The sequence below is a fragment of the Puntigrus tetrazona genome, chromosome 20 (assembly GCF_018831695.1).
Source record: "Puntigrus tetrazona isolate hp1 chromosome 20, ASM1883169v1, whole genome shotgun sequence".
NCBI classification, from domain to species: Eukaryota; Metazoa; Chordata; class Actinopteri; order Cypriniformes; family Cyprinidae; genus Puntigrus; species Puntigrus tetrazona.
Window position 1 is genome coordinate 9369714 of NC_056718.1, and position 20862 is coordinate 9390575.

General features: G+C 37.4%; 3 protein-coding genes across 5 annotated transcripts; 2 read left to right on the plus strand and 1 right to left on the minus strand.

Moving 5' to 3' along the window:
• Nucleotides 1-2072: 2072 nt before the first annotated feature.
• Nucleotides 2073-7094, plus strand: si:ch211-121a2.4 (transmembrane protein 205). Of its 2 annotated transcripts, none has more exons than XM_043220127.1 (4): nt 2073-2351; nt 3660-3809; nt 4480-4643; nt 5143-7094. In XM_043220127.1, exons 2-4 carry the CDS (start codon nt 3710-3712, stop codon nt 5443-5445), a joined length of 567 nt encoding a protein of 188 aa, XP_043076062.1. In that variant the 5' UTR covers nt 2073-2351; nt 3660-3709; the 3' UTR covers nt 5446-7094. The 2 variants fall into 2 exon arrangements, with proteins under 2 accessions (XP_043076062.1, XP_043076063.1); XM_043220128.1 differs by having other exon boundaries at nt 2349-2477.
• A 241-nt stretch (nt 7095-7335) lies between these two features.
• On the minus strand, nt 7336-12280 carry ftr85 (finTRIM family, member 85). The gene is given in 7 exon segments (XM_043220109.1): nt 7336-8664; nt 9174-9233; nt 9952-10089; nt 10092-10110; nt 10190-10423; nt 10533-10628; nt 11617-12280. Coding segments are annotated over 7 exon segments (1416 nt in total). The 5' UTR covers nt 11956-12280; the 3' UTR covers nt 7336-8134.
• Nucleotides 12281-13043: 763 nt separating this feature from the next.
• On the plus strand, nt 13044-20465 carry sirt5 (sirtuin 5). Of its 2 annotated transcripts, none has more exons than XM_043220122.1 (10): nt 13044-13405; nt 14430-14550; nt 14630-14763; nt 15803-15874; nt 16421-16574; nt 16741-16828; nt 16933-16986; nt 18775-18898; nt 19766-19881; nt 20117-20465. In XM_043220122.1, the coding sequence occupies exons 2-10, from the start codon at nt 14448-14450 to the stop codon at nt 20187-20189; spliced, it is 918 nt and encodes a 305-aa protein (XP_043076057.1). In that variant the 5' UTR covers nt 13044-13405; nt 14430-14447; the 3' UTR covers nt 20190-20465. The 2 variants fall into 2 exon arrangements, with proteins under 2 accessions (XP_043076057.1, XP_043076055.1); XM_043220120.1 differs by having other exon boundaries at nt 13051-13405; nt 14425-14550.
• The last annotated feature ends 397 nt before the right edge of the window (nt 20466-20862 follow it).

Sequence of the window (20862 nt, forward strand, 5' to 3'; positions counted from 1 at the left end):
TCTACAGACTGCTGTGCTGTCTATAACAATGAATTTGGCTTTGATTATATTCAGTGAACCTCTAATAATGGAGCTTTTGGAAAGTTTTCCTGCTTTTTATGGTGGCGCTTAATGTATATTGCTTGGGTTGAGTGGATTTACGGCTAAGGGACGTATGCTATAGAAAACAATCAGCCATCTGCTCCAGATGAACATTAAGTCTCTCCCTGTAACGTGATGCCGCCACTTTATGATAATGCTTTGGTCAGCAGTCATCTTGTCATATTAATTGACATCCTTGCTTCAACAGAACATTTTTTCTCCCTTTGGTTTTCTCTATTTGACAATATTAGCTTATTAATGTCCCAACAACTAAACAACTTTTCATATATATATATATGATATATGTATGTATATGTATGCATGTATATATGTATATGCATATATATATATATATATATATATATATATATATATATATACACATATACATATATACTGTGTGTATATATATATATATACACATATACTATATATATATATATATATATATATATATATATATATATATATATATATATATATATATATATATATATATATATATATATATATATATGTGTGTGTACAGTATAAGCCTCAATATAAGACTCAATGGACCACTGACCATGTCTCCCTCTAGTGACTGAATGCTACCTTCACATCTTTTCTTTCTCGTGCTTGTGAAATTGACAGGTTTCTTTTACAGATTAGTATTATTTGTTCCAGGTTACTGTACTGTACGTTCCTTCGGTTAGAGATATCTATTTGTTGTCCCACATCTGCCAGCATTTCTCCACAAACACCAGAGATTTGCGTATCTCCTTATGATATACATTTTCTTTTCTGCTACACATTTACAAACCCACTCACAAATGTTTGCTCGTAGTTCCTGTGTTTTCAGGAATCACCGATGTTGTTCTCCTTCAGATGCACATAGTAATTGCTGTAATCTCATGTCCTGAACAATTGTTCATCAAAGCAGTGAGACAGCAGTGAAGAAAGCGCCCAAGAGAATTAGCCTGTCCTTTGCTCGTTCGCACCCATTAAATACAAACCAGCGACACGTTGAGCACTAATTAATCCACGAGTTTGAACATGTCCTATAAAGTGAGAGTGAATGCTGTGATTATTTTCTGTGAATATTTACAGTCAGAAGAGCTAAAATGAAGGACTTCATCACTTAAAGAGCCTTTGTTGTAGTGAACAACTGCTGACATATTTTTTTATTATAATGCTTTTTAGGGTTTTTTTGTTTTTTACAAAAACTATGCAAATATTTCTCAAAAAAGTAATCAAGTGTTTAATTATTGCAATACTACTACTAGTTGTAGTAATTAAAGAGCTTTTTAAAGAGCTCACAAACCCTGCGATTATTTAAATCAAAGCTAGATGTAATTTATTCCTGTGATTTTAAAGTTTAATTGTTAGCATCATTACTCCAGTCGCGATTCAAATATTCTGATTTGCAGCTCAAAATATTCATTAATACTATTATTATTATTATTATTATTATTATTATTATGGTGAAAACAGTGGAGTAGAATTTGTTAAGGTTTCTCTGATGAATAGAAAATTTTAAATATGGGGTTTTGTAGCTTTGCGTCACAGGAATAAATTACATTTTAAACATAATCAAATAGAAACCAATTGCTTTGGAAATAGCAATTACTTATTTTGCTGTATTTTTAGTAGAAGTAGTAGTAAACCAGTAAAACGCTAGCATTTCGGGATGCAGGTAAAGTGTTTCTTGGTAAATGTTCATAGCATAGGCTATACTTTAGTTCCTTTACCTTATCTATAGGCTATTGTCACTGATTTTATGATCTGTTTTCAATTGGTAGCCTATGAATATTGCAGGTTCAGTTAAGAAATGTTATTAGGTTATGTGCATTACATTTTTAAATAGCAGCTGTATATAAAGTTTTGTTCCCCATTTAAACGGTTCAACGTGTGTGTGTGTGTGTGTGTGTGTGTGTGTGTGTGTGTGTGTGTGTGTGTGTGTGTGTGTGTGCGTGCGCGCATGTTTGTAAATGTAAAAGAAAAAAAATCGATTCATAAATAATTGCCAGAATCAAGAAAACCCGTCTCCACACAGCACGCCCACCAACGTTCAAAACCACGCCCAACGATAGCGGCGACATACAAAAACCACGCCCACCAAACCACTCCGACAGCTTTGAATTGCCGAGTGCGAGTAAACCCCGCCCACCGGTCCAAGAGTTACTGCGGCTGCACGCAGGTTCCGCCTTTACCGTACATGTATGGTGTTGCCGCTGGCCGTGACGCGCAACCGGCCACCGACCTTTTACATAGTCACGGGCGATCGTCCGGTAAGTAGATCGACATCACGGAGACAGCATGCAGCAGTTATGATATCCACTCTTTCGTAACCCAGGTGTAGCTTTCACATGACGCGACAGAAATGACGCGCTGCGCGAGCTTGCCCGTCTTGTGCTGTAAGTCGGTGCCAGTTCAAATAGAAGAGCCTTTGCCTTTCTTGCCGTGTTCCCGTGTTTAATCGGAAGCTTTTGAGGACGCCGCGGCTGTATCTCAAAAACTAGTGAGCTGCCTACGTAAACAGCACTATGCGGACTTATAGGCGCCCGTGTAAATTACTCTGAAGAAGCCGAAGTTGCAGTCTAGGTAGGCAGCGTAGTACGCTTTAAGACGCAGCCCACATTCTGGACATGGCGTTGGTTGTGAATCAGAGTAGTTCACTTGCGCTTACGATTCTTAAAGTGACAGTTCACCCAAAAATGCGTTCTTTATTTATCGTCATGTCTTGTATGACTTTTTTTTTTCTTGTGTGGAGCACAAAACACGCGAGTTAGATTGACAGTCTCGTTTTTCCAAACAACAATGAATGGTAGTGGTGACAGTGGTCAGGGTTGCCAAGTCTGGGTTTTCCGTAATTTTATAGATTTTACAGATTGTGTAAATTATGTTTGACTGAGATGCTTGTATTGCAATATTTCATTTTATATTCTACCACATTTGTTGTGAAGAAGATGCTCTGGTTGTAAATCGTTAAGCTTTTTTCCCATTTATTTTATTTCTATTTAGTTTTAAATGATTATTATTTCTTGCCCATATAGTGATTTTGATTGTATTGCGATTTAATTAATGTAATTAATTACAACGACTGTAAAATATCGATTTCAGGTATGAATTTAGCATATTTTAGGTTTTGGTTTGGTCTAGGGTCACCTGGCTGGTTTTGTTACTCAGGTCTGGCAACCCTTGTCCTTCTTGATTTGGAATAACTTGAATGTGACCAAATTCGACACATTTTAAGTCGGTTTTACTTTCAGATTTTAAGAGCATTCTCCATTTGTCTCGTTGCTTTGTCAGAACGACGCAACATTTTGCAGCCAGCGTGTCAGATATGATTTATATTAGGTGGCGGTTCTTATTTAGGAAGGTTTGATCTTTTATGGTATGACCTGTTAGTCATGTGGGTGAAAGGTGATCGCCTCTACCTCTTTTGTTTATAAGGCTGGGTGTGTTTTGTAGCGTGCATCGCATTAAATACATGACTTAAGACATTAAAACTGTTGTGACTTCTGAGCCTTACATAAATGTTGTGTGATGTAAGAACAATAAGGCAGATGGCATTTTTGTGTCACACCTTTAAACAGCGTAGTGACAGTGAGTGAGGGAGGTAAAAGACGAGAGTGTGCCTGTGACAATGTCTACAGACAGAGAGCCTCCCGTCACTGCCAAACTCCTTCACCTCGTGTTTCTCTCCACCTTCTGGGGAATGCAGATATGGGTCACCTTCATATCAGGTAGGTGTGCTCACTGTTTTTCATTGGTGGTAGATCATTGACAGAATTATTGCAGTGTAGGTTATCTTAAAACGTTTTTACGATTGCTTTTTTAAAGTTTCTAGATTCGGTTTTTAAGTGTAGGTTTTACTTTAATACGTGTTTTGATCAATATGCATGACGAAGCTGCACGTTTTAAATCATTGTGTTTTAATAATATTTTGTCACGACTTTTTTTTAAAAAACGCTTTGACTACTAAAGCACTTAATCATAATTTGAGCACTATATTAAAAGTTCAAATATACTAATAAATTGCATCTTCATCAAATATAACATTAATTAAATGCGCATTTCACGCATTACAATATAGTATAGTTTAGTAACAAATGCTTGTCACTTTAAAGCTCAGCTTATTGCACTTAATATAAACCGAAACTATTATGCATTTATTTAGCTGTAATGACATGCAGTTAAATGTCTGAAAACATTAGATTCAGTTCGTACCAAAGTATTTTATTACCATAACAAGTAGGCCTACTGTTTCTTAAATTTGGCTAAAATGTTGTTTTTCTTATTTTTTTTATACGTCAAACTATGTTTCTGTTGTTTATATTATAGGTTTACGATATCCAAAGCCCTTAAAGTTAACTTATTGTTGTTATTATTATCATTATTATTACCTTTGTTCAGGCTTTGTAATGGACAACCATCTAAACCGACACACGTTTGGCTTCATCCAGAGCCGGCTCTTCCCGTTTTACCTGCATATCGGCTCGGCCTGCGCTTTCTTCAACCTCACAATCTTTGCCATGTACCATCCAAGTAACATGCTGGATGAGAAAGAGGCCTTCCAGGTATTTACAACAAACCATATTGTTCCCAGACATGGCGAAAAATATCCAAAAATGACGAATTACCGTTATGTTATTCCCAATCGAAATACAATACAATACAAAATTGGCTGGAGCATTGAAGATTGACAATCTTCTGAACTCAAATGATAGTTTTGGGTTGAGAGACACACCTTATTTTTTATTATCAACCAACAATTTCCCTTCAGCTTTACGCGGCTGAATTCCTTGAATCGGTGGATTATACTTGATATTGAATCCGGTTTAAAAAGACTTAAAAAGACTTTGAGCGTCTCTTCTTCTCTTACGAATGCGCGCGTTTTGAAGATGTAGTTCTCCCAAAAAGAAAAGTTTCTAAATTCGGTCCGGTCCACATTCATCATAACTGCGTGGAAGAACCGGCGCGTTACGCAAATGAGCTTTTTTTTTACGAAGAAAGGAAAGCTACGCAGTTTTTGAAACGGCACAAAACAGTGACGGATTGATTCATTTTTTTTTCTAGATCTTCATTTTTTTCGTCTGTGTGACTGTGGCGGCAGTGAACGCTCAGTGGTTTGGTCAGATGACCTCGGAGATCATGGCAGACATGCACCTGATTGAGCAGGCCTGTGGACTGGGGCAGGACATCGGACTCTCGTCCAATCGGGAAGCGTACGCCAAGCTCTGCGAGACAGACCCCAAGTATAAAAAGCTAAGTGGCCGCCTGTGGCTGTATCACCTGCTGTCCTCACTTTGTAACCTCTGCTGTATCGTATGTAACGGATACAGCCTATACTACCTGGCGGAAAACCTCACCACCCTCTGATGACCTTCTCGCGACGTAGTGGAGTCGAGCTCCCACAATGCAATGCAAACCCCTGGTTAACGTCTGTGTGACTCCGGCAGCGACGACCTGCTCTCAGGTACTGGATTACCTCCTGGCAAATCTCCTTGTTGTTGTCTTTTTCAGTCTTTGTTGGTTTTAATTTAGACATATGGTGTATAGAGAATATTTTTTTTGTAAATGTTACAGGCAGTTGCTAAACGATATGCGATGTTACACGTTGCATGGTTGAGGAATGAGAAAAAACGAATACGCGAGATTAAATTAGCAAAAACGGGAAGTGGAAGGGACATTATTTAAAACTTACCTTGATGCTCTGGAAATTGTTACGGCCCATATTTAGTGTTTTCTCAGTGAAGGCAACCTCACTTTGTCACAAACAGTCAAATAATTATATTTCTCCGTATCAACGGCCGGCCTCACCCTGTTCTCCTGGATTGGGTGTGAATGTATAGACATGTCCGTGCACCATCTCTCATTATACGTACACCTCCACATTTTAATATGCAAATTACACTCTCATCTGGCTGCAGATTTCGATTTTCGGAGTCGAGCATGGTATTTTTTTAATGACTCACAGACACGTTTTACGTTTAATATTTTAAATTGCGGCATTGTGTCATTCACTGTTAAGACTCGTTTAAAGATGCGGTCTCTCTAAATCCGTCAAAGTGACTTCAACACGAACCGGTTCATGTCCTGTTCGACCGCTTTAGCGTACTGTGCCTTTTGCAGCTGTTAAAGCGCAACAGACCCGACCACCTGGGTGTACGTGACGCGTCGTGTGCTCTGCAGTCATCTTATTTGTCGACTAATGTGCTAGTCATATAAAATGATGTGTGTGTACTGAGATATAAAGCACCATTGTTATAATGGCGACACCTTATTTTGGAATGCAGCTTGTTTTTTTTAGTCGCCTTACATTCTGCTGTCTGTCCGTCATATTTGTGTGTATACATATCACTTACAGTACGGTGCCTTGAATAGAGATATCTTTTAGTTTTAATACCGTATGACTGTGTCCGGTAAGATGCTGGTGAGGCTTTGTCCCTGTAATTAGGGATTGGCTATATTTTATCAATGCAAATGAACCAGCAGCTAGGGATTTAATATATTTAACTTACAATACAATCTAATAAAGCATATGGTCAGTAGGGTGATTTGTGCTTAATACCGTTCTATTGAAGTTCCATCAGTTTTTAGCTGAAGTTTCATTCCTGTCTGCATGCGTAAATGAAGTAGTAGATAAAGAAATGCTGCATTACCAGATTTTCTGCCCGAGTAAAAGGTAATTGCAATTCATGCCGCATCTCTTTATGTAAAGCTGAAAAGTGTCTTTTTTTTATATATTAAAACTTTACAGTGAAAGTATATGTGGAAAAACAATTGGTTGAACTATTGTGTGAATGACTATCTGTCTGTTTGACCAGCTCTAGATTAGGGGTGCTTGGGAAATCTGTTTGGAAAAAAAAAGAGTTATTTTTGCAATTCCATTTGTGAAGAAATTGCACAGCACCAATACACATCACATTCAAGAATGAAGAATACTGTCTGAATCTGTGATGACTGTGTAATGTGTGGAAATGGGATGAACGGTTTTTGTTTTTTTAAAATAAATTTCTAAAAGTGTGTTTTGAATTGTAGGTTTTTTATTGTTCATAACAGACCCACAATTGTTAAATGTTAAGGAGACTTTTTTTTTTTTTACAAACATTTTTTTTTTTTTTTTTACAAACTGCTACAAAATTTGACCATCAGCGAAGCTATAGGTTATATATTTTTTTTATTAGATTTTTTTTATTAGCATTGATGACTCCATGATAAACCCTTGGCATCCATCCACTGAATCTTTCCATTGAACTAAAGCTTCTATATAGTAGTGAAAATACCAAAAATTTAATTATTAAAAAAATTATGTGATACTTCAGTACATGAGCAAATTCTCACTATGAACTAGTTGCTTATTAGAGTACATATTAATAACATATTGGCTGTTTATTAGTACTGATAAAGCATATATTCTGCATCCCTAAGTCTACCTAATACCTAAATTTAACAATGACCTGGCTTACTATTAATAAGCAGCAAATTAGTAGCATACTGAGAAAAAAGGTTGTATGTAAGGGTTTGTTAATAATGAGAATTGGACATTAAATTAAAGTTCTTTACAATTTAGCCAAATTTAACATGCGCAGAGAAAACATAATTATTTTATGTGGTGGGAATTTAGCATGATTTTCTTCTGTGATGTGATTTGTACAGATATGAGATTAAAAAAGGTTCACCTTCAACCCAGTCGATCTGTGGGACATAAGCAGACTGTATGAAAGCAAATTAGCCAAAATGTGTAATAGTTACAAATTGCCACGAGAGTGTGTTGGTCACTTGTGTAAAAGTTACTATGATAGTATCTTAGATGGTCATTAACTAGCAATAAGTGTTAAAATACAGATATATAAATATAAAAATACAGATGTTCATTGTTAGTCCATGTTAGCTCAGATCTTTAACATGTATTTAGTATTTTATTAGCAAATGATGGAATTAAAATTAAGATTGATATGAGATTTAGAGGCACTTATATTGTTAACTAAAGTAATTTAGCTCACTAATGTTAACCAGTGGAGCCTGACTTCTCCTAACTGCTCGGGAACTGATTAACCTCATGCTGTTAAAGTGGATAACACAGTCTCAGACTGGACCCGGTGTTAAATCTGAAACCTGGATAGAGCGGCTGAGTGAACGCAGTCCGGATTCTGTAGATGAGATGCATTGAGTCCGCGATGCTGTAAAACGCCAAGATCCCTGCAGAGAAGTCAACATAGACGCCAGTCCTGCGGGCCCACGTTTTGGGAATCTTCGTTTCCCGTCCATTGTGCCAGAAAGCGTATGCATCCTCGGAGCACACCAGACTCCAGGACCGCTCGTTGTGTCCGAACGCACACAGGCTGCTCTTTCCTTTCCTGCCGATGTCCTCATAGGACACTGCGACGTGTACGGGACCCTTCCCGCTCCACTCTGCCTCGAAGTAACACCGGCCGGACACGCTCTCCCTGCACAGGACCTGGTGATAGCTGTCAAACCTCTCTGGGTGGTCAGGAACGGACAGGGAGGTTTTGCTGCACGTCACCTCTCCGGTCTCTGAGGAAACGCTGAGGTTTCTGTGAGCCGTGTTCAGGTCGAGAGTCAGGGGACCCGAGTCTGAAATACAGAGAGACAAGACATAGACAGTAGATTCTGTGTTTGTGTGTGTGTGTGTGTGTGTGTCTGCGTGTGTGTGTCTGCGTGTGTGTGTCTGCGTGTGTGTGTCTGTGTGTGTGTGCGTGTGTGTGTGTGTCTGCGTGTGTGTGTGTGTGTGTGTGTGTGTGTGTGTCTGCGTGTGTGTGTGTCTGCGTGTGTGTGTGTGTCTGTGTGTGTGTGCGTGCATGTGTGTATCTGTGTGTGTGTGTGTGTGTGTCTGCGTGTGTGTGTGTCTGCGTGTGTGTGTCTGCGTGTGTGTGTCTGCGTGTGTGTGTCTTCGTGTGTGTGTGTCTGTGTGTGTGTGTCTGCGTGTGTGTGTCTGCGTGTGTGTGTCTGCGTGTGTGTGTCTTCGTGTGTGTGTGTCTGCGTGTGTGTGTGTCTGCGTGTGTGTGTGTCTGCGTGTGTGTGTGTATCTGTGTGTGTGTATGTCTGTGTGTCTGCGTGTGTGTGTCTGTGTGTATGTTACTCACATTCCAAAAACTGCTCTCTGATCTTAGGTTCAGGGGTAGGAATAAACTTCAGGTTTGTCACTAATAAGACAAAATATAAAAAGTGTAGGCATTTTAAATATTGATACTTATTCACTTTAATTTGTTTAAATGTATTTTAATGTTTAATAGCGTACTTGCAAACTAAAGAAAATACATGTGAGGTTGCAAACAGCACTTTAGCTACATTTTTTTAAAATAAAAACCTGTTGTAAAATTAGTCAACTGTATTTGTTTATTTAAATGTAGCTTAAATAAATTGTTTGCAACCAACAATTGAGTTTTTAATAGTGATGGGCAATAATTAATTGTGATCGAATTTGTATTATATATATACATATATTTAATATATCACTTTTATTTATATATATATATATATATATATATATATATATATATATATATATATATATATATATATATATAAATGCATGTGTACACACATATATTACATATACAAAAACTTTTTATTTTGGATGTAATTAATCTTTGCCTGGCAGAAGATTTTTTTTTTTTTTGCAAAACAAAAGACAAAAATCGACGGTGAAATAAATGCATACTCGGTTATTTTCTTCCAAACAGCAGAATGTTACTTTTTTTCTTGTTTGCTGTGAACCTGGATTATAAAGCTGTCATTAACCAGTTATACACAAGAGTCCTGCTGGTAAATTACTATCAAAGTAACATTAACCTGGAATACACTGCAGTTTTACACCGAAAGGTTTAGTAAGCATGCTATTCCGAGCATATTTAGACTTACCTTTTTTGGACAGTTTCTCCAGCGTCTTCTGACGCAGATCTTTAAAGTCCTCACACAGGTACGTGAGTTTTCTCGACACCGTCTCGAAAGAGAAGTCGGGATTGACTAGAACGGCAGGAGAGGTCACCAGCTCCGCCGACTGCACAGTGCTTCGTAGCTCTGAGGGACACAGTGAGATAAACTCAGGCCAGAAATCACGAATGACAAGCGCTTTGGGGTCTGGAAGCACTGGGTCTACCTTCAGGAACTGGGTTTTATCATCGAGGCGCGCAAGCGTGTCGTATTCAGCATCTCTCCTCTTGAACGCCGCGATCTCCTGCTCTAGTTTCTCCATGAATCCGTGCGCCTCGTCTAATTCCAGCTGCTCCTTCGCTTCGATCATCTCCGTCACCTCGAAGCGCAGCGCCTCGATGGAGAGCACCAGCTCGCTGAAGATCTTCTCCGTATCCTCCACCGCTGCCCGGGCAGAGCTCTGTTAACAACAGCACCGGAGAAGCGGTGAGTCCAAGAACCTCTCCGCCCGCAACGGCAGCGTCCTCCGGAGCAGGGATCATAAGTAGCACTGGCTGTAACAGACTCACCCTGAGAGAGAGTATGGCGTGACTCAGATCCTGTAGCTCCGTCTCACGCTCCTTTATCACCTGCTGGCATCTCCTCTGCGACTCCTTGAGCTCTTGCTGCGGACGAGAGCGTGAATGCGTGCAGAAGTATGTTTTTTGAAACCACAGAAAAATGCGATGAGATAGGAGTTGTACATTTAAACACACCGACATGGTTTGACTTTCGTAAGTACTACTATATCTCTGTCTGCTCCTAGTTGATTTTTCCACAGCTCTTTCAACATTTCTTTTCTGTGATGAGCATTTTCATTTTTAAAATTAATTTTTTGTAAAAAAAACAGAAGTTGTTTTTTATCATAACAAAGCAAAAGTTTACACACACACACACACACATATATATATATATATATATATATATATATATATATATGTATGTATGTATGTATGTATGTGTGTGTGTGTGTGTGTGTGTGTGTGTGTGTGTAATAAAGTAGTTTACCAAATCCTATAAATGAAATATATTAAGCATATAAATATATTATGGAAATGTATTTTCCTGTAAAGCTTTGCAATAATTTGTATCATAAAAAGCTGCATACAAATAAATTTGAACTGAATTGAATATATCAGTATTTTTATATTGTAGCTATTATTAATTATTATTTATTAGGGAAAAGCAGTGATGCCATTGTGTGACATTAACCAAGTAAATAATAATTTTTCATATATATATATATATATATATATATATATATATATATATATATATATATATATATATATATATATATATATATAAAACCCTAAACGACATAACATTTGCCTACAAAAATGTTTGCTCTTACAAGACACAAGAATTTTATTCAAGGTCTTCTTTTCAGTGTAGATAATATAATAACACACACATTATCAGTCTAATCATTGTAGTATGGTTAATCTTTTAAAACTTAACTTATAACGCAGTTATATTTGAGGGTTACGCATTTAAACGTACTTTTAAGGTTTAAGGAATTGCCTGACCCTTTAATGACCCGTTACGAAAGTCTTGCTGTTTTGAGTCATCGTGAAGTTTCGCGTCGACAGTCGTGAGAGAAGTCGGACACACCTGACAGAAGATCACGAGGTCCTGCTCGTCTTTCTCGGTGGACTCGTGTCGCTCGGCTCCGGGGCCGGCGGGGGGACGCAGTCCGGTCCGTCTCAGCTTCTCGACGACTTCAGCAAACAGCGTGTTTTTGTTGAGGGCGGGTCTCGGGCAGAAGGTCTGTCTGCACTCCGGACAGCTGCACGACCTCCTCTGGCTCGTCTGCTCCCAGTAGCTCCTGATGCACTCCATGCAGTAGCTGTGTCCACAGGGGATGGTCACGGGCTCCCGCAGGAGCTCCAGACACACGGGGCAGCTGAACTGCTCCTGGTTAACGAAAACACCCGGCTCTTCCTCTGCCATCTTTCACCGCCGAGGCGCAGCTTCGCCCGAGCCTCCCAGGACCTGTCTGTATATGAGTCCGTGATGGGAGGAGTCCGTCCTGTGCGGGTTGTGTCGTTCTGCTCGCGTCTCAAACGGAGTCATTGCGTGTCTGTTGTTGTCGTTTTGTAATTATTATTTCCATCTTCGCCTCTGAAAAGTGATTCAGAGCTTCGAGCGCGCACGCGAGGTCGTGGCTCGTTCCAGTGCGTGTCTGTTCATGTCCACCGCGCGAGTGCGCGCATAATGGCATGCTTCACGAGACGCTCCTGGATTATTGCTTTGGGAGACAAAGAGGGTGTGGATGTAGTGTGTGGACAAACAGTAAAGGGTGTGTGTAAATAAAAATCACCCAACAAATAATTAAAATAGTGCATAGCATCCAAAATAAAAGTTTGCCTGTGTACTGTACTATACACACATATAGCCTATACAATGTTTACATGTATATGTACATTATTGTATCTTAGATTATATACAAATATATAAACATCATATTTTCTTAAATATACTCTTGCATGCGCGTATATTATATATACATATATAATAAATATACACAGTACACACATATTATGTAAACACACACGCACGCACACACGCACACACACACACACACACACGCACACACACACGTGTATATAGTTCTGCTGTATTTATGTCAGTATAACGTCCTCCCCGCCAGAGGTCGCTCTCTCCAAACCCCGCCGTCTTGACCAGTCTTCGCTATCAACGTGTTCTTCTCAAAAGCATTAGAAGGAAACGTAAAAAACGGGCGGGGTTTAGTGGCTCAGACGTTTACTCTTATTGGCCAAGTATTATGTGTCTAAATAATAATCGTCATATTTAAAATCTTCACCCCTGTACTGTCCATTTATTAGCTTTAAAGTTTATCAGTTCCATTATTCAGGCGCTAATTATCGCCCAGGCCTACGAAGAAGACGCACACCGACTCGTGATAGGTGTTACTTTTCTCCGCGATGATGAACACGCACCATTCACGGTCGAATGCGATTACTGGATAAGATTTTTTTCGAATCTGATTTTATAGTAGTTACCGCGGCGATTTAATCCGCTTGCTTCTCAGATAACACTCCTCGAAATGTATGCATTTCATATTTTATGTTTTATGGTGCACAAATGTCACCAGTAACTCAAAACGCGTTCAGAGGTTTGAATGTGACCCAATGCACGCTTGAGTTTTCTGAGCCGCTAAACGCCCCTCAGTGGTGTGCAACGTGAAAGCTAACAGTAACGTCTGTCGTCTCATGGTTCGTGTTGTGCGTGCAGTTTTGTCTCAAAGCTGATGGCAGTGCACCCTCTTCCTTTGGCTCATGACAGCCACTGAGTGGATGTAATAAATACATATTTAATCTTCTGCTCTGCTGGACTAAATCTACACAATCTGTGACAGACATCAGCACAACACACGCAGGTAGCTGTTGCTCTCCTTTCATTCTGTGATAGATAGCTGTGTGTTCATACTACACATACAGCATACCGCTGCTTTGTTGCTTGTTTGAGCCATCAAGTGATCTACAAATGAGTTAAAGCTCTTATTTGAGAGCAGGGGACTATTGTGCACAGCTGTGGTGATTTGACAAGGTCCATATAGGTTTATTAGTTAAAGTTTTACTTTACTGCACTCAGTTCTGTCCTCTTTTCGTGATTATCTGATGTTCTGAAATATGAGCAGGTCAAGCAGGCACTTTAAAGTGTGACAAACCAGCTATTAAGTCATCGTGTGAACTCTTAAAGGTGTTTGTTGTCGTTTCACACCAAAAATGTTATTACAAGTAGAGCAATATTCCCAATAAGAATTATAAAAAATATCTCCAAAACATTTCTTGAAACAGCTTTGTAGTATAAAAAATATACAATTTAAATTTCAAACTATTCATACTGTACTCATACTGTAAGTATCACTTAATTATGATTTCTTTTTAAATGTTTTTAGGACGTGGAAATATGCTGCATGACAGCAATCAGATTTTATGCTTAGTTTTTTTCCATTAGTGACTATTATGAGTTTTTTTTTTGTTGTAAATGTGGAGTTTTCTGTTTTTACACTTAAACGGGTTAATTACGTTTTAAATTGAAAATGTTAATAAGAACAGAACGATTTTATTTCATTTTATTGTATTTTTGTCCAAAAATAAACAAACAAACAAACACTGCGCAACAGATGTTTTTATGTACCTATATAAAGAGTAATCTGTTTCATAACTCTGAAGTCATAACAGAAATACATACATTATCCTTTCCTCAAGGTAAAGTGCTAACTAATAAAGTTTTGTGAGGTTCATGAGATCATTCCAAACGTTCCCAAGCTGTCAGTCTACTTCCTGGACACGCCCCCTTTTCCAGCAAAGCAGCGTCTCTGTTCTGTGTGTTTCTACGGGTGAGTAGGATGCCTTTCAGGTTGTTTATGTGTATGTTTTTATTTTCTTGCAGCGCAGAGTGACCTGTAACGCTCAATGATTGTGCAGCAGCTGACGTGTAGGGGGCTGACCTCTCACCTCTGTGCGGCAGTCAGACTGAACTGGAGCCCCGCGGCAAAGATGGCTAGACCCAGCTCAAGTATAAAAAAAATCACCGTGTATGTATGGCGGTGGGTGGCCTGTGAGTTATATGATTTGCAATTCGTTTCGTTTGGCAGATTTAGCAGAGTTTCGCGTGGATTTTGCTAAAGCCAAGCACATTGCTATCATTACCGGGGCCGGAGTGAGTGCAGAGAGCGGGGTGCCGACTTTCAGAGGACAGGGCGGCTACTGGAGGAAGTGGCAGGCGCAGGTAACACACACACATTGTTTATTATATGATCTCAATACAGGATCGAACTTTTTGAAGCTTGGACACAAATAGGACAATCCCTCCGTGAAGATCCCGTCTGTGGATAAATAATGGCAGCTATATATAAAGGAGAATATTAATGCATTGATATTTTATTACGATAATTATAGTTTTAATCTAATTATTACATAATTTTATAATAATGATAATATTTTACATGTGTAATGTATTAAACAAAGTCTTATTAAACGCAACGTGTGTGAGTCTGACGGTTATTGTTTTCATTTTAGAAAAGTGTTTTGGGGAAAAACGTAGAAAAACAGAATATTAATTAATTAGAATTAATGCCTTGATTTCTGAAGTCTTTATAAAGCATAATAAAATATTAGAATATTTTGTAAAAGTGAATGTACATGAAACAGATTTTATTAATGTCTTAATGTTAAAAAACTTTCTCTGTGTTTCAGGGCATTATCATGCTCTAATTGACAACATAACAACATAAAAAGCCTAAGTACTCTTTTAAATAAAGAGCTTTGGTCTTTCTTTGCTATGTGAAACACCTCACTGAATCTGTGTGTGACTTTGAAAAGTACTGGTATGTAGGGTAGCAGTTGTATATTATGCTGCGTGACTTTTCTTTAACTTATGATTCAGAAATATACACAAACGGGTTTACATTTTGCATCGTAAATAATGACTGTAAACTTTCAACATCTACTGTACTTGACAGCGCTGACCAAATTGGTCAGGCTACTTATAACAGAGCATATAAACACTGTAGCCACACCACGTGCAAGCTAGCAAACGTTAATAACAAGAATATTTAATTAAATTTTTTTTTTATCAACCTTTTAATTTTAATAAAATTAAAATATATAAATTATTTTACAACAAAACATCGCTGGGTTTTTTTTTTGGTTTTGGTTTAGAAATATTTTTATTAGAAATAGTACTGTAATACTTTTCTGTCATATAATTCTTTGTTTCACATAAGCAAACATTAACAAGAGTCTCTCTTCATCTCTTTGTCTTTCAGGATTTGGCAACCCCTGAAGCTTTTTCTCTAGATCCTTCTTTAGTATGGGAATTTTACCATTATAGGCGTGAGGTGGGTCACATATGACATTTTCATAATAACAAACTCACTTTCAGCGTTATGAGAAAAAAGACACTGTATTATATCAATTATTATTATATTATATCAAGTAAAATATTTTTGTACTTTATTAATATAAAATTTACAAAAATATTAAGAAATAAAAGTAAAAATACTAAATCTATTATATATATATATATATATATATATATATATATATATATAGTCTGTATTTAGTATTTTTACATTTTATTTCTTAATATTTTTAAGTTTTATTATATATATATATATATATATATATATATATATATATATATATAGGTCTGTATTTAGTATTTTTACATTTTATTTCTTAATATTTTTAAGTTTTATTATATATATATATATATATATATATATATATATATATATATATATATATATATATATATATAATTTTATTTTATTTTTGAAGTAACTTAATTACTGTTGCAGTTACACAGTTAGGACTAATGAAATAAAGAGTAATGTTTAGTAGCATCCTAATAACATGGTAATTAATGGTATTTAATTTGGCAGGTTATGCGCAGTAAGATGCCAAACCCAGCCCACCTGGCTGTAGCTGAGTGTGAGTCCCGTCTCAGGCAGCAGGGCCGCTCTGTGGTGATCATCACCCAGAACATCGATGAACTGCACCACCGTGCCGGATCCAAACATGTCTACGAAATCCACGGTGAGTCAGCAGATACTCAAACCAGGGCACCGTTACAGTACGTTTACTACTGGTGAACATTTGATTAACAGAAATGATAAGGCATCTGTTTGGTTGGTGGGGCTACAATCTTTCCACACGATCATAACTTTATAGTTCTCTCTCTCTCTTCTCTCTTTGTCTGTAGGTAGTCTATTTAAAACCCGCTGCATGAGCTGTGGAGAAGTCAAAGCCAACCGCAAGAGTCCTATCTGTCCTGCTCTGGAGGGGAAAGGGTAAAAGCTCACACAAACACATCACCATTATTTCATCCAATATTTAAACCACAAGAGACTGCACTCTCTGTATTTGCTTTTCTCTTTCTTTTTTTAAATCTCAGAGAGCCTGACCCCAGTGCCAAGGACGCCAGAATACCCGTGGAGCACCTGCCCAGGTCTGTGAGCTGATTAGTCGCAAATGAAGATGTTTTACTGGGTGCTGTTCTGTTATGAAATTTGCAGACGTGTTTGATAAAAGTTGTGTTCAGATCTGGTGACAGAGAAGATTTGTGCATTATTATGAAAAATAAATTTAAACTAAATCATCACATAACCCTGTTAAAGGTATCACAGTTTCCCTTCACAAAAAGGTTAAGCAGCAAAACTGTTTTCAATATTATTAATAATGATAGGAAATGTTTATTGCACGCAATAAATCATTAGTTAAGCATTAGTAAATAGTCAGTTCATCCATTGCTAGTTAGCAGTTTCAAAATATGCCTTGTTCTTGATTTATAAGCATGCATATATATATATATATATATATATATATATATATATATATATATATATTACAAAAAGAAAGTTTAAGGGAAAGTTTAACAAACAGAGAGTTACAGAATAATAATAAAACCTGAACACATTTCTGTGTTTCATATTTCATATTTCTGTGTTCTCTATCCCTGTGCTGTTTTTATCTTTTCTGTTTCGAAGACAAATGAACCTTTAAATCTGCTTTGTAAATACTTTATAAAGTATAAATAATCCTCTCTTTAGATGAGCTCACAAAAATAGACGGCTGGCAACTACTAAATGTTTTATAACCACCTGATTTACAGCAGGAATATGTGTTAATAAAGCGTTTATTAACATACTGAACAACTTTTATCATGTGTCTAAATTATAAGGTTTATAAATGTACATGTAAACAGTTATTAATTAATTTGCTTACACGTTCTAAATTATCTTAGGAACCACTGACATCTCATAAATAACTAGTTTGTAAATAACAGAAACATTTAGAAATGATAAATTCATAGCTAGTTAAGTATGAAAATACAATTATTAAACATTATAGATATGCTCAAGAACAAAACATTTAGAGCTGCATTTATGAACTGCTTACTAGTGCCTATTAATGTTGGAACAATGCTTTATAAAAATAAAAATAAAGGATAGTTACCATTACTTTTGCTTACATAATATATTTCTGTGTCAATATATAAAAACACACATACCATGATATTTTTAAAATGTTTACTTGTATTTATATGTATATATTTTAAGTCATATAATTTTTTTATAAATAAATATGAACATATTTTTCCTAAATTTGTGTGTTTTATATATACATAAAAATATATACAGTACACAAACATGATGTAAACAATCTTATTTTGGCTGCAGTTAAGCATTTGATAGCACTATTAAATATATATTGAAATAGAAACGGGATTTTAAAAATTGTAGTGAAACGTCACAACATTACAAACAAGTTTTACTGCATTTAAGAGCAAATAAATACAGCCTTAGTGAAGTTTTTTTTTCAAAAACATAAAAAATACAATAGTATAGTGTGTGTTGCATTATTAAAATAAAAAGTAGTTACTTAGAGCGCCTGCTTCAACTAACAGCTCTTCCAAACATCGCCCATGACTGCCTACAAATCAGGGTTATGTCCTGAGCTGATGCTGCTGGAAGGCATGCTTCAGGTTTGCTTTACTGTAAACGTACTCTAAGGCTGTATCATTCAGAAAGGAGGGTAGACATGTCATATGAATTTTCAGCTGCTTTAGTGCCAGATACCTCAACAGCCGTTAAAACTGGACTTCATGGGGAAATTAAAAAAGATGTAAAGATCAGTACAGAAATAACTTCAGATTTTCTCCAGCAGTGGGCGGCAAATATCCACATGTTTAATATTTCACGTTCAAGATGTTAGTTTTGTACTTTTGTGTTTGTAGGTGTGACAGAAGTGGCTGTAAGGGATTGCTGAGGCCTCACGTGGTTTGGTTCGGAGAGACTCTGGATTCAGATGTCCTCACCGCTGTGGAGCAGGAGCTGGAAAAATGTGATCTCTGCTTAGTGGTGAGTGAGAGCAAATCAATGCATAAAACAATAATACAGATGTAAGCTGACTACCATCGACAATAGGCTTATTCAAGAACCTAGGCTGCAACCTTTTTCTGTTGTCGACGGGGCCTTATTTTGGTGGAAATCAAATGTTTGATGTTTTTTGGTTTTTTTTAAGCTTACTGGAGTATTGAGTTGTTAGCTTAGCAACAGGCTAACAGCAAACTCCATTTGAATCAATTACCAGGGATCAGTCAGCAATTTCCAGCATGCAAAAAAAAAAAGAAAGGATAGCTATCTTGCAGTTTTGATGTTGATTTATTGACGGCTCTGATTAATTCAGTGAAACATTCATCCCTGGTGAAAAAAACAGCATGCGCTGGTTAGGTATGTTTTGAAGCTGGGACGCTGGTTTAAGCTGGTTTACGCTGGTCCTTTGCCAGCATAAACCAGCAGAGGATCAGCTTAAACGTGCGTACCTAACCAGCCTATAGGTTTTTTCAACAGGCAAATGGGTAATTCGTTCATGAATTTAGACGTCCGCCGTACTTGTAAGTTGGTTTTTCGTGCAGTTCACAAGGTGCCCAGTCTTTTTTATCACATCACATTCAATTCAGTCTGCGAAATTACATTTACAATTCGAGTAAATGGGATTTATGTTTTTTGCACTGTGCCTCTAGAGTTTCAGCATTGCAGGAAACCCTGGCAGCATGCTGGTTAACACATTTCTACCATTTTAAATGCGGGTTTGATGACTAAGAATGTAATGTTTACAACACGGTATCGTCAATCCCTCATACAGATGCGTGTGTGTCGGCAGCTTTACGTAATGCATTTGTCACCTCCAACTCTATTCTTGTCACATTGTTTTCTCGTCTCTAGGTGGGCACCTCCTCCGTAGTTTACCCAGCAGCCATGTTTGCTCCTCAGGTGGCAGGTAGAGGAGTGCCTGTAGCCGAATTCAACACGGAGTGCACACCTGCTACTATACGCTTTAAGTAAGACATGCAAATACGCAAACGATCACTTCACACGAGTCACGGCGATGCCTCTCAGTCAGCCCCGTCAACAGGATAACGCATAGCTGCTCTGTCGCACGCAAGCCTTCGCATACGCACGGACTCTAAGTGACGTCTCTCGCTGTCGCGTTTGAGCAAACACTGAACGCTACATTTCACAAAACAAATTGAACACCTGCGTGTGGTTTATTTGAGATGTGTTTCTCACCAACAGATATCACTTCGAGGGTCCTTGTGGTGTCATACTGCCTCCCGCCCTGGAACGGCACGAGAGCGAGGCCATTTGAGGAGAAAGAAGGCACGACCCCTTCATGCCCACTGTATAGAGCACTTTAACCGAGAGCACATGGGATTGGTTCATGCCTTCGTGTGGTTGGTTTTCCTATGGTTTGTGCGCTACGAAGATTTACCGCAAAGGCTGAAATTAAATTTTAAATAGCGTGTTAATTGTTTGCTTTGGCCTGTGTAGCAACTTTTTGCAAGTTGTGTTCTTGGCATCGGGCCTTTAGTAGGTTTGTTCCAGCTGAACTTTTTAGGTGGCATTAAAGAGTTGTGGAAATTTCCATCATGACTAAGTTTTCAATATGTTCAGCTCTGAAATATATCATCAGCTAAAAATAACTGGCTGGAAAAATCACGAGAATTGATTTGCCGAATGTTATGGGTACCCTGAATGTAGGACTAGATGCTAATGCGTTGTAATGATTTTGAATGAACTGTATCAGGGTGAGCACAGACAGACACAGTGGATGTGGAATCAGAAGATGTATTTAAAAAAAAAACATAGGGCTTTCAAGGGGAATACTTAAAAAGTAGTTGTGTCGAACTATTAATCACAGCCAAAATAAAAGTTTTTTTAACATATTTATAAATAAATATATTTATTTACATATTTATATAATTTATATTATAAATAAATACATTGATTTATTATATAAATATTTACACACATGTAAAATA